General features: G+C 40.6%; 2 protein-coding genes, 1 long non-coding RNA gene and 1 pseudogene across 3 annotated transcripts in view; 3 read left to right on the forward strand and 1 right to left on the reverse strand.

Annotated features, from left to right (window-relative positions):
* The window catches only part of LOC117460744 (gastrula zinc finger protein XlCGF57.1-like), a 109,354-nt pseudogene extending 101,445 nt beyond the window's left edge, over positions 1-7,909 (forward strand).
* The window catches only part of LOC139435380 (zinc finger protein 79-like), a 117,217-nt gene that overhangs the window by 54,722 nt on the left and 34,625 nt on the right, over positions 1-27,870 (reverse strand). The window lies entirely within an intron of this gene.
* Positions 16,060-18,625, forward strand: LOC117461026 (zinc finger protein 583-like). The gene has a single exon (XM_071206024.1). The coding sequence runs from the start codon at positions 16,204-16,206 to the stop codon at positions 17,206-17,208; it is 1,005 nt and encodes a 334-aa protein (XP_071062125.1). The 5' UTR covers positions 16,060-16,203; the 3' UTR covers positions 17,209-18,625.
* On the forward strand, positions 19,528-20,786 carry LOC117461034 (uncharacterized). Its single transcript, XR_004553664.2, has 3 exons — positions 19,528-19,723; positions 20,021-20,185; positions 20,537-20,786. It is a non-coding gene; the product is annotated as an uncharacterized lncRNA (long non-coding RNA).

The following is a 27,870-nucleotide window of genomic DNA, read 5'->3' on the forward strand; positions in this document are numbered from 1 at the left end:
CTCTCAAGTCCAACACGGATATGCCTCCAACCTAATGCTAAACCCGGGATCAATACCAACCATCCGGGACCAGGCCAGTGAGGACACATCCAATTTTGAAGCTGTAAGTTTTTATTTAGCGGTGTTTTTCCTGATAAAGCTATCTCTAGCTTGTAGCATGTAGCATGTAGCTTCGCCGTATCAATGTCGCCTCAAACCCAAATAGTAATCGGTTAGGTGTTTATATATTTTTGTAGCATTTTATTTTGTACGCTCCGCAGTCTTTGCTTTGTCATTTGAATTATCAGGCATTTGCTAACATGTTCAGACATACTGCCGTAATGGCGATCTGTGTGAAGGCTGTAAAGCCACGCCCTAGGCGATAACACAAGTATTTATTCTCCTATTTATTAGTATTTTGTATCCTCTACAATCATATTGAGTAAGTTATAATAACAAACGTAATCTTCTGTAGGCAAGTGCCGTTTTTTGCAGCGTTATATGTAAAAGCTTTTGTGATTGTAGTCTGTAAGAACGATCAGATATCATCGATCTGTAAGCTAAGCTAAGCTACGCTACGCTAATGAGACATGCCGTGTTTTCCAGCGTTATATGTAAAAGCTTTTGTGTGTTTACTTGTTTGCGTACATGAATATAAATGGGGGTGTGTTAGGATACAACACTGTATGTATGCGAGGGGGGACACACACCACGAGTAAAACTGAGCTAAAGCCCCGTTGGTCTGTTGTTGTTGACAAGGCCTTACCTCTAGCAACAGGCTAATTAGTGGCTAGCACTCATTACAGTCAGTCTACTGAGCTCAGCCCCTCCAACACATCATCTGCATTGAGTCAGAAACACAGCATGCACGTTACGGTTCAAAACTAACTCGGATTGGAAAAGGCTAAGCAAAGAGCTTTGCTAAATAGAGAGTTTTGCTAAATAGAGAGTTTTGCTAAATAGAGAGTTTTAGCCCCATCTTTTGGGATTTCAGACTATATTTATCCAAATAGTATTTTCTCATCCTGAATACTAAGTTGAGATGATTTTGTTCTAACTATGTGTTCTTCTTTACAGGCCAGCACCTCACATACTTACTAATTAGTGACAATTTGTACATCCTTTGCTATTATTTACATTTTTTTGTATCATGGCGGAAATGAAAGACTGTACCTGGCAGCCCTGCACGACAATGAAAACGCTGAGCGTGCACAAGCCACTACATCCACTGGAAACCCTCTGTATAAACTGCAGTTCCCAAAGGCCAGGAAGGGAGAATGCAGAGCAAAACCAGTAAAGACTGACCCCACATTCCGTAAGTGTTTAAAATATTTATTATACAACTATTTACAAATATAAAATAAAAAAATTAGAAAGAAGTTTCAGTTTTTTACATGCATATACTAATCTAAACCACATTTTTTGTTGTGCTTTTTTTACCATTGCACAGCCCTACGTGGCCAACTTGATGGACCTCATCTTCGACCAAGTCTTTGTGGACCCTGCACCATTATGAGCGACCTGACAGGGAGGAGGTCATCGCCGGGTATGCTACACGGTTCAATTTGGCTGCTGTCTGAACCCAACATCGACATTTCGCGGATCAGGAAACTCCCTGCGTATCCTGAGGACAACGCAGGCCGGAATCACCACTCTGATCCTGCGTCCAAGGAAGCCCCAGCACCAGCTCACAAAGCTTCTGTAAAACTATTTAGTGTCATTTATACAAAATACAAGTAGGCTACATTTAGTTTTTTTGTATGGGTTTTTTTAACCGTTGATTTTGACAATAAAGTTCCAAGTTGATATCAAAATGTGTCGTGATTATTCATGTTTGGATGGGTAAAGAATATTCTGATTTCAAAAGCATAAGGTTGTGTGTGTGGACCTTTTTGTCGTACACATGGGTGTGTTATGCCATTGCTGTGTAGTATATAATATAATAGTACATGTACAATGACAGAATGAAAGATTGCATAAAGCCATACACACCAGTATTTATTTCCATGAACAATATTAGCATTCGTTTTACAATTTCAGTCAAAACAAACAAACCACTCACTGCTCTATTTGCCTCAACTGTAGTCCATCATGTTCAGCTCTGTAAATATTCAACGCATTCTGCAGGGAGAACACATTTAGGCACACAGGCTCCAATCCAGGATGGTCCACCATACAGGTGACAGAGTCCTCAAGTTACTGCATCCGTCTTGACACATTGTGATAAACATATATTGAATGACATGTGAAAAATGTATTTAAACATACAACTTAGTAAAGCTATCAAAAATGTTACCTGTGGTATCTCCATGCAGCACACATTCTCCGTTCAGAAGGCATCGTGGCGCAATTTGCACAAAGAAGTCGATAACTGATCTTTTAAAAACACATGAAACTACACACATTGCTGACAACTGAGGTGTTGTTGGAGTTATACTTTTTATCATCCTAAGTTATTCAACTTTCCAACGGTTGTTGCAGGATGTTGGAAGAAAAGGACTGTAAACTATTAAACGCAATGAGGCCATTGTATATATGCTGAAAATATGAATGTCTCCCTTTAGAAATATATATAAAATATATATATATCGCTGTTGTTGCGTTACAAACTGTACACATTGCATTCTTGCTAATTAGCCAACATATGAACGGAATAAGGAGCAAGCATCGTAACAGAGTAAAATAAATAGGGACAACAGCTTGTCAGCTAACCATTCAGAAACGTCCTGCTGCAACCGAGATTTTTGCACCTCCACCAAAACCTCCGCTGCTTCAGGGTCAGTTCTGGATCAAATTGATAGTATGCTTGAACACATGCATTGCTCTGAGATGACATGTTTATTCGACACTCGTAATCACAGCAAGCATGGTAACGTGACTCTCGCCGGCTCATGCCTGCTCTTCTGCAGGGGGGCGTGGTCAGCTGCAGGGGGGCGTGGTCAGCTGCTGCTCAGAATTTCCAAAGACGTGCTTGGAATAGAGCGAAAATGAGCGAAACGAGGCATGTCTAAAAAATGATCTGTTTGGTATTTTGAAAAATAAAATGTATAAATATACCTTATATAGGTATGGTCATACACTATATCATTTAAATATAGCATGATAGGTCTCCTTTAAGTTAAACGATAACCTCCCCTTAATATAGTTAAAGTAGCGACAGTAAAAGTAGAAGTACTCAGGTCTTGTACTAGAAGCACCAGAGTGTAGGAATACTCTGTTACAGTAAAAGTACTGCATTCAAAATGTTCCTCAAGTAAAAGTATTAAAGTAGCGACTGTAAAAGTAGTCATTGTGCAGATTGGTCCATTTCAGAATAATATATATGATATGTTTTATAATGATTGATCATGAAAGTGTTCTCAAAGCTGGTGAAGGTGCAGCTAGTCTGAAGTACTTTGTAGACTGCAGGGTAGCTGGTGAAGGTGCAGCTAGTCTGAAGTACTTTGTAGACTGCAGGGTAGCTGGTGAAGGTGCAGCTAGTCTGAAGTACTTTGTAGACTGCAGGGTAGCTGGTGAAGGTGCAGCTAGTCTGAAGTACTTTGTAGACTGCAGGGTAGCTGGTGGAGGTGCAGCTAGTCTGAAGTACTTTGTAGACTGCAGGGTAGCTGGTGAAGGTGCAGCTAGTCTGAAGTACTTTGTAGACTGCAGGGTAGCTGGTGAAGGAGCAGCTAGTCTGAAGTACTTTGTAGACTGCAGGGTAGCTGGTGAAGGTGCAGCTAGTCTGAAGTACTTTGTAGACTGCAGGGTAGCTGGTGAAGGTGCAGCTAGTCTGAAGTACTTTGTAGACTGCAGGGTAGCTGGTGAAGGTGCAGCTAGTCTGAAGTACTTTGTAGACTGCAGGGTAGCTGGTGAAGGTGCAGCTAGTCTGAAGTACTTTGTAGACTGCAGGGTAGCTGGTGGAGGTGCAGCTAGTCTGAAGTACTTTGTAGACTGCAGGGCAGCTGGTGGATTTACTCCAGGTGGAACTGAAGTCTGATTCAACACTTGGTTATATTTCACATCATTCCTCCACATCTGTGAAGCAACTAAAGGTATTAAATACATGTAGTGGAGGAAAAGTACACCATTATTTCTGAACTGTAGTGGATTAGAAGTACAAAGTAGCAAAATAAATATTGAAATACTTAAATAAAGTACAAGTATCTCAAAATTGTACCCAAGTAGTACTTGAGTTTATGAACTTAGTTACTTTACACCAGATGCCATAAAGATAGAAAGACTAAGCCTTGCACAGAGGCATGAAAATACATTTTCAAAATGCTCAACAGTGCTGCCAAAATGTTAAACTCACTGCTACACAATTAAAATAAATGCTTTTATATATATTTATATTAGATGTGACTCTTTGGCGTTTCTGTTCTTAGTAACACTGCTGCTTTAGTTGTTCTGACTGCTAACATCATCTGTTATTCCTAATTTTAAAGCCGATATTCCGTGTTTCCCTTTTTTTAAGAAAAGTATCGAAAAAGAATCGGAATCGCAATTCTTGACTTGGTATCGGTATCGAAACCAAAATGTTGGTATCGTGACAACACTAAAGCTGACTGAGAGAAGCCAAGAGTGAGCAAAGCTGTCATCAAGGCAAAAGGGGCTACTTTGAAGAATCTAAAACAAAAATCATATTCTTGATTTTTTTTTTAACACTTTTTTATTAACTAGATAATTCCATGTGTTCTTTCATAGTTTTGTTGTCTTCAGTGTTAATTTGCAAAGTAGAAACACATTAAAATAAGCAAAAAACATTGAATGAGAAGGTGTCCAAACTTTTGACTGGTACTATATATATAAAAAAAAACATATTTGAAAATTTAGCAGGTTCCCTCATCCATAATCATTTATACAAGGGCAACTTTGAACATGTACAGCAGTAAAATGCAACATACAAAATAATCAAGAAACAACATAAATTAAACACTGACAGGGAACATTTTACTGCACCATCATTACCGTTACATAAGAAGGTGCCATCAAATGTTCTATTAATACTTGCATACTTTTACTTAAATAAGGTTTGAATGCAGGATTTTAATTTGTAACAGAGTATTTTCATTCTATACTGTAGGCGTAGTGTATCTGTGAACCAAATACAATTCCTTGTTTACATTGCGGCTAGTGCTACGCAAAAAGAAAAAACCCTTTTACATTTTGAACTGGAAGTGGAAAGGGGCTGGGCTACATGAGGTGACTTGAGCCAACACAAATACACAATAGGTGGGACTAAGAAAGATAATGTGAAAATATAAAAACAAAGGCATTAATTAGGGCTGCAAAATGTCTCCCATTGTAATGGTGATGAGGTTTTTAAATGCTAACACTTAACAGTTTGTTCTGACTGTGTTTCCTGTTTCCTGCAGAAGTCCAGCAGCTGGTCGTGGTTAAAGAAGAGCTTCTCCCTGACCAGCAGGAGTGCAGCACCTGTCTGGACCAGGAGGACCCAGAGCCCCCCCCACACATTAAGCAGGAACAGGAGGGAGAGCAGCTTCAGGAGCTGGAGGAGGCTGATATCACCAAGTCCACTTTCACTCCTGACCCTGTGAAGAGTTAAGATGATGAAGAGAAACCTCAGTCCTCTCAGCCTCATCAAAGAAAAACTGCACACATGGAAACAGAAGCTGATGGAGATGACTGTCGAGGACCAGAACCAGCCAGGAACTCAGATCCAGAGAGCAGTTTGCAACCTGAGACTGAGGACCACACTGAATACTCTTCTGAACCTGACGCTGGAGACTCTTCTGAACCTGATGCTGGAGACTCTTCTGAACCTGAACCTGACACTGAAGACAGTGCTGATTGGAAGGAGACCAGAGAACCTGCCTCAGGCTCAAACTCACTGAAAAATAGACATGAATCTGTCAGTGATCCACAACGTAGTGCTGAAAAGAAACCATTCAGCTGCTCAGTCTGTAAGAAATATTTTTCAAGGAGTGGAGATTTAAAGAAACACATGAGAGTCCACACAGGAGAGAAACCACACAGCTGCTCAGTCTGTAAGAAATATTTTTCACGGAGTGAACAATTTAAAGAGACACATGAGAGTCCACAGAGGAGAGAAACAATTCACCTGCTCAGTCTGTAAGAAAGCTTTTTCACAAAGTGGACATTTAAAGGCACACATGCTAATCCACACAGGAGTGAAACTATTCACCTGCTCAGTCTGTAAGAAAGATTTTTCACATAGTGGAAGTTTAAAGATACACATGAGAGTCCACACAGGAGATAAACCATTCAGCTGCTCAGTCTGTAAGAAATCTTTTTCATCAAGTGGACATTTAAAGATACACATGAGAGTCCACACAGGAGATAAACCATTCAGCTGCTCAGTCTGTAAGAAATCTTTTTCATCAAGTGGAGAATTAAAGATGCACATGAGAATCCACACAGGAGAGAAACCATTCAGCTGCTCAGTCTGTAAGAAAGGTTTTTCATGTAGTGTAACTTTAAAGAGACACATGAGAATCCACACAGGAGAGAAACCACACAGCTGCTCAGTCTGTAAGAAAGCTTTTTCACAGAGTGAACGTTTAAAGAGACACATGACAGTCCACACAGGAGACAAACCATTCAGCTGCTCAGTCTGTAAGAAAGCTTTTTCAAGGATTGGAAATGTAAAGGAACACATGAGAATCCACACAGGAGATAAACCATTCAGCTGCTCAGTCTGTAAGAAAGCTTTTTCAAGGAGTGGATATTTAAAGAAACAAACACATGCTAATCCACACAGGAGATAAACCATTCAGCTGCTCAGTCTGTAAGAAAGCTTTTTCAAAGAGTGAAAGTGTAAAGCTACACATGAGAGTCCACACAGTAGATAAACCATTCAACTGCTCAGTCTGTAAGAAATCTTTTTCATCAAGTGGAGATTTAAAGATGCACATGAGAATCCACACAGGAGAGAAACCATTCACCTGCACGGTCTGTAAGAAAGCTTTTTCGCGGAGTGGAAGTTTAAAGATACACATGAGAATCCACACAGGAGAGGAAAAATAGATCTGCAAAGTTTGTGACAAAAGACTTAAATGGCGTAATCGTTTAAAAAGACCAAGTGTGTTGGTTAGAGAATACATTTGTCTATTTTGTCTCCTAATGCCGTTACATGTAATACGTTACTCCCTAAGCCTGTTTTCACCCACCTGCAAATGATTCTCTAATAATCACACATGTTAATTTATTCGACCCCTTGAGACTATTTCTTGTTTAATAATCGTTACATCTCCTCAGGACCAAGTTCCTGTGTCCTGCCTTTCACCTGCTGATCACCCACTGCTCATTTAAGGTGGACTCACCTTTACAAGGGACCAGCTAGTCTTAGTGTCTTAATGCAAACGTTTTGTAAAGTGATGCTAGACCAACAACGTGCTGTTGGGTTGTGTGCTCTCTGCAGGACGCTGTCTGTACTCAAAGATTGTTGATGAAATGAGAGCTTCACTCTGTTTTTGTTGTCTAAACAAGGCCAACAGAGCGATACGTCTTCTTTCCAGCAGATGGCATACATGTTACATCATGCAGTTCAACTGTCATCCACATATTAGAGATTCAAAACAGCAATGTGTGAGATAAGGCTAGTAATTGACTATTTCAACAGAATGTGAAGAGGTTACAGTCTTGAGGCCATGTCCAATATGTTTGTGTTTTGTTTGATTAAATCGACTGAAATGAGCATTCAATGACTCAATTATTCTGAATGACTGTCATTACATCATGGGTTTGCATTGAAGGGTTAGGGTTATAATTCATAAGGGTTAATTCTTCATCTGTATTCATCTGTCAGCTGTCAGGAGATCTGCTCTTCCAACTACAGCTCTACGAGACCTTTATTAACCAATGAAAAGCTGTTTAAGCTCCACAAACACATCAACATACCTGTGGGAATGTAGCAACATAATGAAAGTGCAAATGATTATTTTTGGACCCACACTACGTCATTACTTACTTGCAGGGGCGGACTGGCCATTGGGAATACCGGGAGTTTCAGCGGTGGGCCGGTGCTGTGTGTGGGCCGGAGGGCCAACACAAACATTTTTTTTTGTTTGCCTAAATCCTACCGGCCCACATTTGTAAGTGTTCCGGCCCAGCCCAGTGGGGTGTGGCCAGGGTTGGGTTGTAACGGAATACATGTAACGGCGTTATGTAATCAGAATACAAAAATCAAGTAACTGTATTCAGCTCGTGTTACATTTGAAAAACGAGTAATCTGATTACAGTTACTTTCGTAAACCTGAAGTGAATACATTTTGGATTACTTATTGGTGGAAAGATTTCCTCACAACATGTAATATTCATTACTAAAGGTACAGCCTTGTCTGGTGCCTTGCTCAAGGGCACCACGGCAGGGCAGGAGGTGAACTGTGACCTCTCCAAGTAGAAGTCCACACTCCAAATAGGTCTGGTCGGGGACTTGAACCGGCGACCCTACGGCTCACAGTCCAAGCCCCTACTGACTGCCATAGATTTAGTCCCTAATTTTGCTCTCAAAATGGATCAGATTGATGCATTTAACTTCAACATTTAAAAAAATCTCTTCCCGGGGGAGCTTGCCCCCGGACCCCCCTAGAGGAGGTGAGGTCCACCACCTGCCCACACCCCCTGTTAAATTGTCTCACATTGAGGATGCTTCGTACGTTGCCCATGTTTTATTCCATGTGTCAAGTCAGGCAAATTGGGTCCAAATGTTATTGATCTGTTAACATTAAAATCACTAAATATATGCCGTAACTATTTTGCTCTAGGCAACTCAAGGGCTCAATGTGATTACTATATGAATAATTGTCCAAAATAACATTAAAGGCAGGTTTTTTGTTAAGTAACATACTTTCGCCGCCGGCCGGCCGATACATGCCGCGCATTAAGTGGGCCTGTCTGTCAATTAATCCCCGGGCCACTTTTTCCCCCCAGTCCGCCCCTGCTTACTTGTATGAATACACAATGTGATTCACTGTTGGTACTATACTATTGGTTAAAGGGACCCAACACTGATTGCTTGCTTACGAGACACATTTCCCTTTTAGATATTTTCAGATCATAGTCATCACATGTTATAGAGAAACTTAGTTTAGAACTTATTTACTTAAGTTAAACGATAACCTCCCCTTAATCAAACTCAGTCCAGCTTTATGATTCTGTTGAGGAAATATTTGATCAAAGAACCAAACGTGTTTTTTTGTGGTTTTTGTTTTTACATTTTTTTAACATATTTCTTGGACATATGTTATTTTTCATATTTCTGACAGACTAAAGTATTTTGTGTTTTTTTGCCTGCATTCAACGTACTGTATTATGCTGTTTTTGTGCGAAGTTTGGACATGCTATGCTACAGTATGTCTTTTTTTGCATATTTGCGAGATTCTACATTATTCGGTAAGCAAACGTAAAAAATGCCGGCCTTTCATCAATACATCAGTATCATTTTTGAAGGCCTTCTTAATATCCATATCTTATTAAGGTTCATTTGGTTTTATGTTGAATAAAGTAAAGTGTTATCATTCATTGCTTTTATTGTTTTACTATTAAAATATTAATGTAGTCTGATGATTAATTAATAATGTGGCCTTTTTGGCAGTTTAACTAAAGGTGTGCGGCTGCTGCCGTGAGCAAATATCAGCCTGTGGGCTTTAATGGAGGCATGTTGACAGTTTGTGTCACTTCATGCCCTCAAGAGGCAATTTGTTTAATTATTATTGCTTATTTCTTAGTCTTTTTTCAAGCTACGAGATGTTTTCCTACGTTTGTCATGATACATGATGTCTCAGGAATGTAGGGTTTGGGAATTATGGCAGTTTAAAAAAAATATGAAGGCAAATTTCAAGATTTCTTACCCTCTAGCTGTGACATCACGCACTCTAGTTAATGTTAACATCTGAAGAAGGCCTCTGTACCAAGGTCTGAACAATGTTTAATATCTCTAAAAGTAAGAATCAGATTTAAAAGTTGTTTACACGAATAATGTCAGAAAGATGTGTAACATTTTAAAGGGGTCAGAGCTACCAGGAAGGGAGTGGAGCCTGATGGGGACACTGGGAACAGAAGGTGAGGGGGTAAGAGAGGCAGGAAGGGAGTGGAGCCTGATGGGGACACTGGGAACAGAAGGTGAGGGGGTAAGAGAGGCAGGAAGGGAGTGGAGCCTGATGGGACACTGGGAACAGAAGGTGAGGGGGTAAGAGAGGCAGGAAGGCCATTCTTAAGTATTTGAGTGGAACAGGATTGATTGGAAGAATTTAAAACAACGTAAACAACACAATGGTATAATTCCACAAGTGCTGATAGGATGATATGGTGATACACTCTCTTGTACAGTAGGTGGCGGTATGCACCTGAATGCTGTTTGCAATCCGCCAAAAACCGAGAGAAGAAGAAGAGGAAGACGAAGAACCTTGATCCACGTGGCGTTTCCTCGCTACGGTTCTCTCTCTCTGTGTGTTCCTGAGAAAGTGTGTGTGAGCTCCAGCTCTACTGATCCATCGTCTGTGTGTCTGGATAAACCTCCGAATGGACTGTGTGCTCTTTCTTCTGGAGCGTTTACCTCGGACTACAGGAGCTAGCTTAGCATGCTAGCTGGAAACACGTTAGCAACACTAGTCAGATTGAGAGTTTGATGCAGAGAGAAACGGTGTGTTTAACGGAGTCTGCAGGAAAAGGTGATCTAGGAAACATGAGTAAAGTCCAAATGCTGCTGTCGTTGAAGAAGCAGCGAGTCACTGCTGCTAATGAAGAGACATTTGCTCTGTTTGAACAAACAATAGCAGAGCTCGAGGAGGAGCTGTTTCTTTCCAAAGAGGAGAACAAGAGACTCCAGAAGCTTCTGGACGCTGTTTTACAGCCTCAGCTTCGGATCCACAGAGCAGGTCTGTTCCCTTTACCCTTAATTAACACTTTACACTCTTCAGTAGCACTTTATTATCACATTAATAACACTTTAGACCCTTTATCAGCACTTGCTGCAGGTAGCAGATCCTGAAGTAAAAGTACAAACACCACACTGTGAAAATACTCCATTACAAGTTAAAGTACTGCATTCATATCTTATTTAAGTAAAAGTATTATTAGACACATGTACTTTATTATAATAATTAAAATGTATTACGGAAGAGCAAACCTACCAAAATAAATATATTTATAAAAATACATACATTGAATAATATGCCATTTAATGTACTGATTTAAATATGACCCATGCATGTGGGCACTAGGAGTGGAGTGCACCAGCTGGGGGTAAAAAAGTAGGGCTTAACTCTAACTCGGGCTTAGCTACGTCCGACTTAGTGATTCGAATTTACACCAAGTGCACCAAGCCTGACTAGTCTCGGGCCATTCACTCTCCCTGCCTCAAATTCCCATTGAAGGGCGCTCTCTCTCAGCATGCGAGCATCATGGGTCGACCCAGGCCAACGAGGTCGACAATGCCCATGTCCGAGTTGCACACAATTTGAACATTTATAGAATGGTAACCCTTTCTATTAACATACAAATACTCATGTTCAGAGGGGGCCTGAATGCGAACATGAGTACCGTCGATGCATCCGACAATACCAGGTATACCTGATTTTAACAAAAGATCTTGCCTGGATTTCGCTGCTTCTTCTTGTGTGGGTAGGTGAATATAGTTCCTAAGGCGGTGCTGGAGGGCCAATGAAACTTGTCTTATAGCCCGACATGCAGTTGTGCGATGAACATTAATCATGTCTCCCACAGTATTTTGAAAGGCCCCGTTCGCGTAGAATCTGAGCGCAATCAGCACCTGCAAGGTTGGGGAGAGCGCAGCGTTTCGGTCTGATCCGTGCTGGAGTTGAGGGGAGATCTCCTCGATTAAATCAAAAGGGCTTGTCTGCCGAAACGAAACCTCTATCAGTTCACTGAATAGATGTCCAGTGGGTTTGTTCGATCACGGACGACTCTTTCTCTTCTTAATGCCCTGGCATTGTTAAACATGTAAACAAGACGCCCTGCCATCGTTATTATCCTTCTTGCCTGTTTTACGTTACTATGGATACTAGTCTGTCTTTCCGATTTACGCCTGCTCCATACTTGGCGTAAAAGTTACACCCGGGCGCAACGCATACAGGGCTTGAGTCTAAGTGGTGCACTAGTCATAACTTTAGTTTGGTCTTAACCTTCGGTTCTACGACGGACGTAGAGTTACGCCCAGTTTACGCCCAGCTGGTGCACTCCACTGTAGTTGGTTAAATGTGACATACATTGATACTTTAGTTTTAATGTGCTTCTTTATTCACTTTTTCTTTTTAAATGTGTAAAAGCAAATAAAAACAAATACTTTGGATTAATTCAAATTATGGGAGAATAATTCATAAAGAAATCAATGAATAAATATTAGGGATGCTCCGATCGATCGGCCACCTACTCACTCTCTACCGATCGATCTGGCTCTCTAAAAATGCCGATCGCGAGAGCCGATCACATAACGTAAAATGATGACGTAAAATACATGACACTTTTCTCTGTGCGCGGCAAAACAAGCTCACCAAAATGGCTTCACCGGTCTGGCAGCATTTTAAGGTGTCCAAAAAGGACAATAAAAGAGCGGTATGCAACGTGTGTGAAGCAGAAATCCTGCAGCTCCACCCGCTGTGACGGACCGGTGAGCGGAGCGAAACACACAGAGTTAGACCTAACACACTTAGCTATTTGATCTACCTCTGGAACTAGCTAAACTAGTTATACATATGTTGATTCTTCACTGTCGGGTCACTCATCACTGGATCAGTGAGCTGCATGAGATACTGACAGGAGAGAGAGAGAGAGGGAGAGAGAGAGGGAGAGAGAGAGAGAGAGAGAGAGAGGGAGAGAGAGAGGAGAGAGAGAAGGGAGAGATAGGGAGAGACGGAGAGGGAGAGAGTGCTTCTGCTCATCTCTCCCGTGTTCTTATCCACAGTTAATGTAAACCTGAATAATGTACTTCATTTGAATGTAATAATTATGTTGGTTGTTGTTTGTGGAAGCTCCAGTGAATGAGCATTAACTGAGTTTTAAACATCACTTTAAATGGAAGATCCCCATAGGCCCCGCCCACTCGATCTGATCGGTATCGGCCGATACTGATTCCGGCGATTGGCGATTGGCTCTAAAATTGGCGATCGGAGCATCCCTAATAAATATGTTCAATAATCAATTAAACACATCTAAAATGTTACTTGATAAAGAATAAGGGAACTAGTACAAAGGTCATCAAGTAATTAAAACATTACTCTAAATGAATTTAAAATCTCATCAATCAATTATTGCCAACATGTATTTATAATATATTCTGTGTGTATATATATATATATATATATACACACAGAATATATATATTTTGAGAGACAAATACACTAGTATTAGTCGCAGTCAAAACTTTGGACACGTCTTCTCTTTCAAAGTTTTTTATTTATTTAAATTGGTTCTACTTTCTAGATTTATACTGAAGACATGAAAACCATAAAAGAACACATTAAAGGTGGTGTAGGTAATTTTGGAGAAAACAGCTCGAGTGTGCTAGAATTTGAAAATACACAAAGCACTTAAGATATTCATTGCTATCAGGATGTTAAGAGCATTCCATGGAATATAACAAGTGTATCTCGAGCCGGTTTCTCAAACTTACCTACCCCACCTTTAACTGGAATGATCTAGTGAACAAAAAAGTGTTAACAAATCCAGAATATGATTTATATTTTGCTGGCTACTGCAGAATGCTGTGGTAGCCATGCTGGTTAAAGGTGCCTTGAACTCTGAATAAATCACCACCAGTGACACCAGTAAAGCCCCCCCACCATCTCACCCCCTCCTCCATGCTTCACGGTGGGTACCACTCATGCAGAAACCATCCGCTCACCTTCTCTGCGTCTCACAAAGACACGGAGGGTGGAACCAAAAATCTCTCATTTGGACCCATCAGGCCAAAGTACAGATTTCCACTGTCTAATGTCCAATCCTTGTGTTTCTTGGCCCAAACAACTCTCTTCTTCTTGGCCAAATATCGGGGCCAATATTCCGCATTTGACCGATTATCGATATCAGCCTTTTTTTTAATAAAATTGCCGATAACACTTTGGCTCTGATGCGGCGGTTTCTCTGGCTGCAGTCACCACTCTCTGTACACGAGCAATGTCCCGCCCACAGCGCTATCTGATAGGCTATTACTGAAGTGTCAATCAACACTGAAGATTTTCCGGGCGGGAGCCTGCCATAGAGGCGGGACCTTCTCAGATTACAGGCAGGTGCGAAGAACGCAGACAGAGGCAAGCAGCAGCGCTGAGCGGCAGAGCCATACATGTGTTTCGAAGGTCAATCAGTTGAAAGCCGAAGTTCAATAAACATCCCAATCCCCTATGTTGAAGTTGCAAAAACAGCACGATCTATTGATCCAATTGTATCAGCTTCCCAGTTACACAGGGACGCAGGAAGTCAGTCAGAGTTGGGGGTGCGTGCAGCGGAGTAACTGTGGTGCGGAGGGGGGGGGCTGCGAGTGGAGCCTCGCAGTTTTTCAGGTTGATATGTGAAGCTCATTAGCTAATCAACATGTATTTAGCTAATGTTTAGCAAAATATTAGAAGTGAGGCTACTAGACTAACGTTAGGTCTACTGTAATAGCCTCACTTTTAATAGTTTGCAAAACATTAGCTAGCACTAGTGTTTTGCAGTTAGCAGTTTATTGGGATTTTATGCTAGATAGACAGGCATTGGTTTGATATAATAAATTAAGCATTATTGTTAGTTAAGCATGTCAGCCTGCAGCCCCACTTCTTGTCTCTCTCTAACTCATAGCAGATGGCTGCACTAAAGAAAAGGGCACAGAGAGGAAACCAGTTGTAAGATGTTTAAAAGTTCATTAAACACAATATATGCTTAAATGCATTTCAAAGAAGTTGTGTTGGAGTTTGTGTTATTCTACATTTTGACACATTTTCTGATTTTACTGCAAGTGTATATTGGTTCCAAATATCGGTTATCGGTCTCCTTGATTACTAATAATCGGTATCAGCCTTGAAAAAGCCATATCGGTCGATCCCTAATTACAACAGCAGTCAAATAGGGCTTTCCACTGTGCACTATCTCTACCTCTGCACAACACAACTGATGGTCTCAAACGCATTCAGAAGGCAAGTCATTCCACACATTGACTCTTGACAAGGCACACCTGTTAATAGAAAACCATTCCAGGTGACGACCTCATGAAGCTGACTGAGAGAAGCCAAGAGTGAGCAAAGCTGTCATCAAGGCAAAAGGGGCTACTTTGAAGAATCTAAAACAAAAATCATATTCTTGATTTTTTTAACACTTTTTTATTAACTAGATAATTCCATATGTGTTCTTTCATAGTTTTGTTGCCTTCAGTGTTAATCTGCAAAGTAGAAACAAATTAAAATAAGCAAAAAACATTGAATGAGAAGGTGTCCAAACGTTTGACTGGTACTGTATATATAAAACACACATTTGAACATTTAGCAGGTTCCCTCATCCATAATCATTTATACAAGCGCAACTTTGAACATGTACAGCAGTAAAATGCAACATACAAAATAATCAAGAAACAACATAAATTAAACACTGACAGGGAACATTTTACTGCACCATCATTACTGTTACATGAGAAGGTGCCGTCAAATGTTCTGTTAATACTTGAATAATTTTACTTAAATAAGGTTTGAATGCAGGATTTTAATTTGTAACGGAGTATTTTCATTCTATACTGTAGGCGTAGTGTATCTGTGAACGATCCCAAATACAATTCCTTGTTTACATTGCGGCTAGTGCTACGCCAGAAGAAAAAACCCTTTTACATTTTGAACTGGAAGTGGAAAGGGCTGGGCTACATGAGGTGACTTGAGCCAACACAAATACACAATAGGTGGGACTAAGAAAGATAATGTGAAAATATAAAACAAAGGCATTAATTAGGGCTTCAAAATGTCTCCCATTGTAATGGTGATGAGGTTTTTAAATGCTAACACTTAACAGTTTGTTCTGACTGTGTTTCCTGTTTCCTGCAGACGTCCAGCAGCTGGTGGTGGTTAAAGAAGAGCTTCTCCCTGACCAGCAGGAGTGCAGCACCAGTCTGGACCAGGAGGACCCAGAGCCCCCCCACACATTAAGCAGGAACAGGAGGGAGAGCAGCTTCAGGAGCTGGAGGAGGCTGATATCACCAAGTCCACTTTCACTCCTGACCCTGTGAAGAGTGAAGATGATGAAGAGAAACCTCAGTCCTCTCAGCCTCATCAAAGACAAAATGAACATATGGAAACAGAAGCTGATGGAGATAACTGTCGAGGACCAGAACCAGCCAGGAACTCCGATCCAGAGAGCAGTTTGGAACCAAAGGCTGAGGACCACACTGAAGACTCTTCTGAACCTGACACTGGAGACTCTTCTGAACCTGACACTGAAGACTCTTCTGAACCTGACACTAGAGACTCTTTTGAACCTGACACTAGAGACTCTTCTGAACCTGACACAGAAGACAGTGCTGATTGGAAGGAGACCAGAGAACCTGCCTCAGGCTCAAACTCACTGAAAAATAGACATGAATCTGTCAGTGATCCACGATGTAGTGCTGAAAAGAAACCATTCAGCTGCTCAGTCTGTAAGAAAGCTTTTTCAAGGCGTGGACATTTAAAGATACACATGAGAATCCACACAGGAGAGAAACCATTCAGCTGCTCAGTCTGTAAGAAACCTTTTTCAATGAGTGAAAGTGTAAAGAGACACATGAGAGTCCACACAGGAGAGAAACCATTCACCTGCTCAGTCTGTAAGAAAGCTTTTCCACAGAGGGAACGTTTAAAGAGACACATGAGAGTCCACACAGGAGACAAACCATTCAGCTGCTCAGTCTGTAAGAAAGCTTTTTCACAGAGTGCACATTTAAAGATACACATGAGAGTCCACACAGGAGAGAAACCATTCAGCTGCTCAGTCTGTAAGAAACCTTTTTCAAAGAGTGAAAGTGTAAAGAGACACATGAGAGTCCACACAGGAGAGAAACCATTCACCTGCTCAGTCTGTAAGAAAGCTTTTCCACAGAGGGAACGTTTAAAGATACACATGAGCGTCCACACAGGAGATAAACCATTCAGCTGCTCGGTCTGTAAGAAAGCTTTTTCATGTAGTGTACATTTAAAGAGACACATGAGAATCCACACTGGAGAGAAACCATTCACTTGCTCAGTCTGTAAGAAAGCTTTTTCACGGAGTGGAAATTTAAAGATACACATGAGAATCCACACAGGAGAGGAAAAATAGATCTGCAAAGTTTGTGACAAAAGACTTAAATGGCGTAATCGTTTAAAAAGACCAAGTGTGTTGGTGTTACGTCCCCACTAAGGTCTAGGGGACCTGGAGACAATAACGTACAACCAATAATTATGAGAGAGTCAGAGTAAAGGTTGACAAAAGGTTTATTCCTTGTAACCTATCATAACATACAATTAAACAAACACTCTGTTGGTGAGGAGGAGGAGGAGTCAAAGGATTGTGCCAAACAAAAGAAACAAGCATAACAAAACCAGTCCTATCTCTACACTATCCTTTGAAACCAAACTCAAACAAAAACCCTCACTAACTAACTACAAAGAATTTTACAAAACAATATACAGGGTTGGCAACAATCCGCTTACCTAGTGTGTCTAAACAATAGTTAGCTCGGTGGTGAGAAATGTACAGGGTACCCCAGACTTACCTAACTCCTCCACCTCTCAACACACACACACATTAACAAAGTTCATAGTATTCAAATAGCTTTAGTTGCTAAACACAGCCGTGTTCCTTCCTCAGCAACAGGCCCAGAGTGAGAGAGAGAAGACTTCCTGGGTGCCTCCTTTATGGTCGGCCCTGGTTGCTGATAGGCCAGCTGAGGGTGAGAGGATCCAATCAGCCATCAGACTCAGGTGCACAGGCAGATACCGATTAGCTGTGCAGAAGACAGGGAGAAGAGAGAAACACAGGAGGGAAAGAAAACCACACATGTACAGCCTGCCTGGCACGTAACAGTTGGAAAGAGAATACATTTGTCTATTTTGTCTCCTAATGCCGTTGCATGTAATACGTTACTCCCTAAGCCTGTTTTCACCCACCTGCAAACGATTCTCTAATAATCACAAATGTTCATTTCTTCGACCCCTTGAGACTATTTCTTGTTTAATAATCGTTGCATCTCCTCAGGACCAAGTTCCCGTGTCCTGCCTTTCACCTGCTGATCACCCACTGCTCATTTAAGGTGGACTCACCTTTACAAGGGACCAGCTAGTCTTAGTGTCTTAATGCAAACGTTTAGTAAAGTGATGCTAGACCAACAACGTGCTGTTGGGTTGTGTGCGCAGTTATTAATAACATCTAAATAATGTAACATTAACATTATTTTTTAATTCCCCTTTCCCTCAAACTTTGACCCCCCTGGCGCCCCGTGGCGGCCCCCTGGGGGGTCGGGCCCCCACTTTGAAAAACACTGGTCTAAACAAGGCCAACAGAGCGATACGTCTTCTTTCCAGCAGATGGCATACATGTTACATCATGCAGTTCAACTGTCATCCACATGTTAGTGATTCAAAACAGCAATGTGTGAGATAAGGCTAGTAACTGACTATTTCAACAGAATGTGAAGAGGTTACAGTCTTGATGCCATGTCCAATATGTTTGTGTTTTGTTTGATTAAATCGACTGAAATGAGCATTCAATGACTCAACTATTCTGAATGACTGTCATTACATCATGGGTTTGCATTGCAATATTAGAACGCATAAAACCCAACTTTATTTCTCCCAAGTTGCGGGTGTTCATTGTTTAGAAGTCTGCTTTGTTTCATCCAAGCTTCCACTACGTGCTCCGATAATGCTGAAAGTATCTGTTGTATGCTTTACCTGCTCCAGTAACACAAGTGTAATTCACTGGACAGACACAAGAGATAGTGGATGGATCCAGAGGAGAACCAGAAGATAGTCCGCATAGAGCCTTCAGGCTCTGAAAATGATCAGGGATAGAGCTAGAAAAAAACTCCAAAAACCTGAATAGAGCTAGAAGATAGCAAAGCCAAGAAAGACCCAGACAGGAAGGAGCCAAAAGAGTTTGTATTTTTTGATATTCAAGCTCTTCTCTTAAGATAAAAACAGAGATGGCGCGTTTCCACTGCAGCTGGTAGCTCGCTTTAAGCGCGCCGAGCCGTGCGGGGCCCGTTTTTGGTTGCGTTTCCACTTGGCCTAGTTTTGGCCCGAGGCTACTTTTTCACCCTTTTTCTGGCCCGACTAAATCGTGGTTCTATCGAGGCCAACAACCGGGCGGAATATGATAAACTAGTGACGACTGCTGATTGGTCAGAGAAAATCGTCACAATTCTCGCGCGACTTAATCCCTAGTGTCGCATATATTAAGGGACGCTTGCAGCATTTTTGTAAACCTAAGAAAATGACAAAGAAAAGCATACCGTGGTCGATTGACGAACTTGCAACGTTCCTCCAGCTGATTGCAGATGATAAAATCCAGCGGGAGCTCGACGGCACAACTCTCAACCTAAATGTTTTTCAGGAGGTCTCTGCACTGTTGTCCGAACGCGGATTCTCAAGGACTTTCCAGCAGTGTAGGGAAAAACTGAAAAAGCTTAAGAGTGAGTATAGAGCCGTGAAGGACCACAACGGCCGGAGTGGCTCCGATAGGAAAAGCTGGAAGTGGTTCGACCTGTTGGACGCTATTTATGGCCATAGACCGGCCAACGTTGGGAGGGAGGGAGGCCTGGACTCTGCAACCGCGTTACTGGAGTCCCTGCATGGTAAGTCTTTGCTAACAATCTGTTATTTTCTTGAAAGCGTTGTGTCCCTATCTATCTATCTAAAGCTCACTTCTAACAAACAAGTATTTTATCCTTACATTTATGTTCGACAACCCATGCTTTTATGGAGCCCCGAAGAGCTACATAGCTAGCTAAGGCAGATAGCATTAGCTAGAGCTATTGTTTGCTAACACCACATGCGCCATTGTTTAGGTTCTTCTTTTCTACAGTTGTTGTTGCTATTTAGTATTGTGCTACAGTAGTTCGTGGAATTAACAAGTCATGTTGCTGTTCTAGATGATGCCATTGTGACTAGTGAGGAGGAACAGTCCCGAACACCGGGTGGTGGCAGTGTTCCGTCCTCAACATTAGAACGGACCTCAACTTGACCACAGACACCAGCCGAGGAGGAATCGACACCAACGCCGAGTGCCATCACGACACCGCAGCGTGTGGTTCTAGGTAAGAAATAGGCATGGCAAAACGACTAGATCATCCATCGTCATTAAGTAAAATAAGCTATACCACTGTGTGGAAATGCTCTGTTACAAACTAGCTAGTACACAGCTAGTACAATTGTGTGTGACATCCTATTATATACATATATTTATATTCATTATCAACAGGCTGGACATAATTTAATTCACATTCACAATCATTGTAAACATTGAGGGCATAACTGTCTTTAGTTCATCCTTACTGTTGTTCTGCTTATACATTTTATTATTATATCCTTGTGTGACCTGTACCTGTCCTGTGTTTTTCATTGTTATTGCTAATTCTTATTGCTATAATTATCTTATCGTCATACAGGCAAGAGGAAACGAGGAGGAGACGAGCACCTAGCACAGCAGACACGGCACCATGAACAGAGCCTGGCCCAGGTGCATCGGCACTGGCAGCTGACCATGGAGGCTGCTGCCCGGGCGAGGGAGGAGGAAATGGCCTTGAGAAGGGAGGAGAACGCTCAAACTCATGCGTTTAACCTAGCCTTCCTGCGCACTCTCGGCCAGGTTCTAGGGGGCAGCCGACGTGGCCCGTCTCCTCAGGAAGACGAACCACCTCTGTAATTTTAATATTATTCAGTTTCATCTCTCTTGTTTTTGTTCATTTGTACTTTCTTGTTTATTTCTTATCTTTCCTTTTTTTTATATATATATATAATGCCATATCTTTTTATGCTGCTGCAATACAAAAACATTTTTATTTTGTATTTGTACAATGCCATGCCTTTTTATGCTGCTGTAACAAATATATATATCTTTTTTATTTATATTGTACATACAATGCCATGCCTTGTTATGCTGCAACAAAAAACACTTCCCAAATTGGGATTGAATAAAGTACTTCTCATTTTATCTCTTGTTGATAAATGCATCATCTGATTTCCTGCCATAATCTGATTAACAAACTGATTTTCGTGAGCATGTAAACAAAGTCACTGGGTTGCCACTCACACACAATTACAGTTTTGGAATCCAATCAAACTGAAATGTACAATTAAAGGGCTTTAAATCAGCAGAACAAAAACTCAGATTCACATGAGGTAGAAGTTATAGGCCTATATTTTTCCTAAATAAAAATAGGCTACAACTAATACCATTACTAATAATATTTGTGGATCTTTAAAAAAAAAAGCCTACAATATCACTCAAAAATAGCCCAATTAAGATCTAGAGATATAAACATGCAATAAGAAACACCATCAGTTAGGAAAAAGCCCATAAGATAAAACTTAATTTTAAGAGATTTAAAGCATGAAATTGAGTTTGCCTGCTTGAGGTCCTCCTAAAACATTATTTGGTAACTGACACATTACTTAAAGTAAAATATTTCCTTTTACAAATAAACTGGAAGGGGGTATTTAGAAAAAAACAGAAAGAAGGGGGAATAAGAGATCATTTGTATTTGTTTACTTTCATATTTGCTCAAATGTTCTTATTATGGGGAAGTACTTACTGGTGCTAGAAAATCAAATATTTACTAAATAGTCCATTCTGATAACATTTGTTTGTTTAAATCATTTGACAAACACATATGTGAAAGAGAAAAAAAGATTTATTTATAATCAATACAATGTAGTAATAATAAAAACAAAACAAATGGCACTAGCCTTAATGGCCCACAATCTTTCAATGTCGTGTTTATAATTACAAACACAAGAAATGTATATCACTGATGATGTTATGAACCAAAACATTCAAGTTTTCTGAATACAATGAATATTTAGGTATTCAGGTAGCGCATCAAACCCTGTCGTATGTCAGTGCCCTCCTCCTCTGCACCTTGTGCCACTGCTACCCCTGGCTCTGCTGCTGCTGGTGCATCCCACCCATCGTCATAGGCCTCTCCATGACTCTCGCAGAGGTTATGCAGAGCACAGCATGTCAGCACCATCGATTTAACAAGTTTCACATCAGTCATTTCTTTTCATGAGGCATCGCCACCTTCCCTTCAGTCTACCAAAAGCGTTTTCTACCACTACCCGTGCACTGCAAATGTTCTTGTTGTAGATCACATGTTCTGCTGTCAGCTGTCCATTGTCAGGGACGTTTTTTATGAGCCAGTTTTGCAAGGGATAGGCATTGTCTCCCAGGATGTAATAGCCAGCATTCACCCCACCAATGTTCCTGGTGCAAGGTGGAAAGTAGTTGCCACGACTGGCTAACTCCCACAATGAGGACAGCCTCAAAACCCGAGCGTCATGCAAGCTCCCAGGCATTCCTGCAAACACATTCCAGAAATGTCCCTTTCCATCTACAGCTCCTTGAAGGATGATGGAGTGCCAGCCTTTCCGGTTGAAATAGTCACAGTGGTATTCCTGTGGTGCCAAGATGGGTATGTGTGATCCATCAATAGCACCTACGCACTGAGGGAGCCCCCACCTGTTCTCAGTGTAGGCAGCCATTTCTGCAAACTTCTGCCGGTCTGGTGAACGAATTAGTTCCGGTACTAACAACGCCTCTGCAGCAGCACAGAAGTCTTGCACACACCGGCACACAGTAGTCCTGCTCACTCCGAAAAGATGTCCAATGCTTCTGTACTTTGAGCCGGTCGCAAGCTTCCACAGTGCGATGGCCACCCTTTTCCTTAAAGGTATACACTCGCGGAATGGTGTGTCCTGTCTCTCCATCGCTGGCCGCAGTTTGTTGCACAGGTAGACGTAGGTTTCCTCAGACATCCTGAAGTTCTCCACTGAGTGTGTGTGAAAGATGGAACAATCACACCCCACCACTCGGTTGCTCGGTCAAGCATCCAAACACATGGTCTGCGGTGGCAACCTAACTTCTGAAATACACAAACAAAAGCATACATATTTTAATACGTAAAAGTGGTAGCTACAATTAATTAAATACTTGAAACACTTTTGTCGTATACTGAGCGTGAAACACATTGCTAGTTAGCTAACGTTAGCTTACCGAGTAGCGTTGTCGTTCAGTCGTCCTGGAGTAGTCTCTGCCGCGTTGTACGATTGCCATAAGTCTCCCCTCAGCTTCTTCTGTATTCCGTCTTGCTATAAGCAGCCTTTTGCGAAACAAAGTTTTCCTTCTTGCTGTGATAAAAAAGCACATACCAAGAAGCAAGGACACGATGGCTTCCACATCCTCCATTGTTGTTGTGTGAGTTGTGTCGCATTGAAGATGACCTCACGGCAGTTGTATGCAGCGTCGCTCCGCCCGCCAAAAAGCTGATCGCCCCGCCTACTCTGCGTTACTATAGTAACTACCCCAGTTCCTAAACTGTAATGGAAACGCAGCATTAAAGTGAGCCGGGCCTAATAAGGCCAAACCAAACCGAGCGAGGCCGAGCGAGGCCTGCAGGGGAAACGCGCCATTAGATGTTCTGCACTCTAATTGTTATGTATTTATTATAAAGTCAAATGCCCATAAAGTCATAAAATAAAAGAGTCTGGATTCAGAGGTTGCTTTTTCTTTGCACAGCATGGAAGAAAGGCCAAACGAATGGGCTGTGATTTTAGTTTTTTTAAGCAGAGGTCAATCATTTGTACGGCCCTCGGAGGATGTTGAAAAAATTGATATATAAATGGTGTTCGTTTTATTACCATGTCTGAATTTATCTATAGATTTAAAGCTAATCTGCATTTCAACATTTCAGGGGAAAATACTGACTTGACGTAAGTAACTATCTGGGGAAGTTGTGAGGTGATATGTTTTTCTGTTTGTTTTTAGTTGTATCCTTTTAACCTACAATGCCTTGGTAATAACCTGTCTGTCTGAAGGGACTGCAAGGTGGGAGGTGCTGCTACCTGTCTCTCTGAAGTGACTGTAAATTGGGAGGTGCTTCTACCTGTCAGTCTGAAGTGACTGTAAAGTGGGAGGTGGTGCTACCTGTCTGTCTGAAGGGACTGCAAGGTGGGTGGTGCTGCTACCTGTCAGTCTGAAGGGACTGCAAGGTGGGAGGTGCTGCTACCTGAAATGACTGCCGATGTCCGCACCGCTGTGCAGGAGACGTGGAGGGATGGAGGGAGGGTAGAGAGAGCAGCGGAACTTCCCAGTCTAATCTCCCGACCTGATATTTTTATTTTGTATTCACTCAATATATTTTTGGAAAGGGAAACTGTGCGCAAACAGCAGCAGTACAGATGTAGCACTCTAGAACAGACTCCAGCCAACAGCTTCCTGCCAAATACCCAACGGATCCCAATGAATGTTAAGCCCTCCCACTATTTTCCAAGAGGGCATTGCCAGATCAATCAATCAATCAATCAATCAATCAATCAATCAATCAATCAATGTTTATTTATATAGCCCAATATCACAAATGTTACATTTGTCTCAGTGGTCTTCACAGTGTGTACAGAATATCAGTATGATAATACGACACCCTCTGTCCTTAGACCCTCTGTCTTTAGACCCTCTGTCTTTAGACCCTCTGTCCTTAGACCCTCTGTCTTTAGACCCTCTGTCTTTAGACCCTCTGTCCTTAGACCCTCTGTCTTTAGACCCTCTGTCTTTAGACCCTCTGTCCTCAGACCCTCACATCGTACAAGGAAAAACTTCCACAGAAAACCCACAGTTTAAAGGGGAAAATGGGAGAAACCTCAGGGAGAGCAACAGAGGAGGGATCCCTCTCCCAGGACGGACAGACGTGCAATAGATGCTGTGTGTAAATTCTAGTAAGTAATTTGAGGATGTAACCACTAGATGGCGCTTCATTCACAAATAAAGAAAGACAAGTTTCATGGACTTTCAGTACTTCAGTTTTGAAGAACATTTGAACACATATTTGTTATGGTTTTCACAGGCTACTACAGTATAACAAAGAAACATCAATATTTTAGATCAAATAAAGTATATCTTATCTTGTAATTCAATAATATATAGTCTTTATATATTAAATAATCATAATTATAATGTAAATGTTTCCCTTTACAATCGTTTGCTTTAATATGCAGTTTTTTATTTGTATATTTTTGTGTTTGCTTCCTCCTGCTCCCTTTCGGACACATACTGTATGATTTATTATTGTTATTAATATGAAGATATTATTAAGATAGATTATTAAGATTAGATGTTAATTTATTGATTGAACATTTTTGTTTAGAGTTCTCTGGCTCACATTCCGACCATTATTTAAAACAATAGGCGCTTTCACACCGTCTACAGTTTGATTTGCATAGAGGGAGCTGTGGCTGAATGGCCGGCGATTAGGTGTGGCGCATTTATCATTAGGTGATCAGAGCTGCCTGCCTGCCGTCAGATTTCATTTAAAAAACAGGTCTGATTTTGTTTAAAAGGGTGTAACTTTTGGTTTGAGAAGTGGGGGGGACAACACGAAACACAATTAAACATTTTTCCGATGTAATTAAACTTTCTACAAATATATTAGGGACTATGGTGTTAAAAAATCCAAGAAAAATGTGTAGTGTAGGGTTGGGTTGGGAGGGTTACTTTGTAAAAGTAATCAGTTACTGATTACTAAATACAGTAACACTCCTGTACACCAAAACATACACATCACAGTATGTTATGGTGTACAGGAGACACAAAACGCAAAAGGAAACTGAACGTGTTTTTACTGTTTTAATGGCGTATCAAGAGCACAACTGAAACATGACATCTAAAACGATGTAACAACTTAATAAACTTTTTGGGGATGCAGCTTGGGATGTGAGGAGTGAGAGACACGACTTAGAATGGGCGTGTCGCATTCTGTCCTGCCAGTGTGAGGAAAATAAATGGGGCTTAGAGCCTCAAAATACTGAAATCAGTATTTTTGAAAATCTTTTTTTCTTCTAATTTGTTATTCTTTTCTAAATAACACTGTTATTTACTCAACAATAACACACAATTATCCTTGTTTGTATTTATTCGTTTAATTCTATAATCTTGGGCTTTTTAGCCGTAAATAAAGTCACAGGAAACAGACGTAGGCCTATAAGGGACATTTCGAGCGATACACACCACAAACTCACTGAACAGATTACCCAAGATCCTCAGCTTGAAGCTCGTTGATTGGATGTTTTAGCCGCAATGCATATTGGGATATGATGTTGATGCGATATGATATCCGAACACATTTAAAAAAAAAAAATACTTTATTCCGAGTGTTCTTGCTTTTCTCTTTGGAAGTCATCACATAACGGCATGGTAATACAATTAAACAACATTTTGCATTTCTTTTCACAAAATACGTCTCCTTGCAGTATCAATAGTAATTCGGCTGACTTTTATATTTGATCCATTGGTAGATAGGTTATATTTACACCATAACGGTGCACAGCTGATAGAAAAGGACTTGTAGTTTTTAAAGATATTACTGATTTTCTTTGAATATAAGAATGTAAATACTGAGTTGAGAGAATAGTCAGGGGTTTTGGGTGATGGGAGACACATCTATGGAATCACAATTTCAATAGCTTACCATTAAATGACGGATATGCCTTTCTGTCGGTGATGTTTTACAAATCAGATATTAATGTGTAGAAGTAAAACATGAGAAATAGTATAGCAATATCCTGTACAATTATGTAAAAACATGAATAAAACTACATATCTTCAGATGTTATACATACATAAGTGTCCTACACTAATAATACAAAGTTATTATTAGTATGCTGTGTGTACCTTGTGTGCACCGCCTAGTGGTTAAAGCACGTTATTGAATTATTTGTGTTGAATAATGTTATTTTTGTTGAATAATGTTATTTGATGAAACACATTTTAAGAATACATACTTTCATAGGGGGAAAGTAGAAGGTCTGTGATAGAAATATAGAATATAAAAAATAAAGAAGATACTGTAAGTGATCTCTACAATAAAACAGTTTAGTGCAGGATGTACAAAGATATTAATATGAGGATGTGCAAAACAGACAAACTAATTAACCTTTATTAACACATTAAAGAATACTTTAGGTTAAGGTCTTCTTTCAAATAAGAAAAAAGCTTTGGGGGTATCTATCTACAGATAAATATTAAGCCTGACAAAGTACTTAAGGTCTAATATATTTCTTTCCTGCAATGTTAACTATGTTGAAGCACTTATTTTAACTGATATTATACACATTAATTATACTCTTATGTATGTAGATAATATAAGAAATGTGCAGAATATGACAGTTTAATGGTGGAGGTACACACATATTGATCAATGTCTTGTAATGCGCTGTTGAGGAACCTGTGATCCAAGTTGTTCATTCATTGCATAACTACACCGCAGTTGTGTATATGATATGTCAATAAACCTTAGAAAATCTTGAAATCTTGAAATGGATGTGCAAAATAGCAATTTTATACAGTTTTTAATGAACTATTAGTAGAGAATAACGAGTAATGAATATACTTTATAGAGATCTGCAGATACATGTTTAGTCTTCTCAAGCACCAACTATCAAATATCTCTCCTGATTGTTGGCACTTGACAATCACCTTACCTGAATTTTACACAGGTGTAACTAAAGTCTGATTTAAGGGTTGTTTATATTTCACATCATTAATCAGAATCTGCAAAGTAACTCAAATAAATGTAGTGGAGTAAAAATACCAGGTTAACCTCTGAATTGTAGTGGAGTAGAATTACAAAGTAACAATGAGCTGTCATGTGGGTATATATGAATGCTGCCCATTATAGACACAAGCGATTTTCACCTATTTAGTAATTACATGTTTTAAATGTGTACACAC

Source organism: Pseudochaenichthys georgianus, chromosome 16, assembly GCF_902827115.2.
Source record: "Pseudochaenichthys georgianus chromosome 16, fPseGeo1.2, whole genome shotgun sequence".
NCBI lineage: Eukaryota > Metazoa > Chordata > Actinopteri > Perciformes > Channichthyidae > Pseudochaenichthys > Pseudochaenichthys georgianus.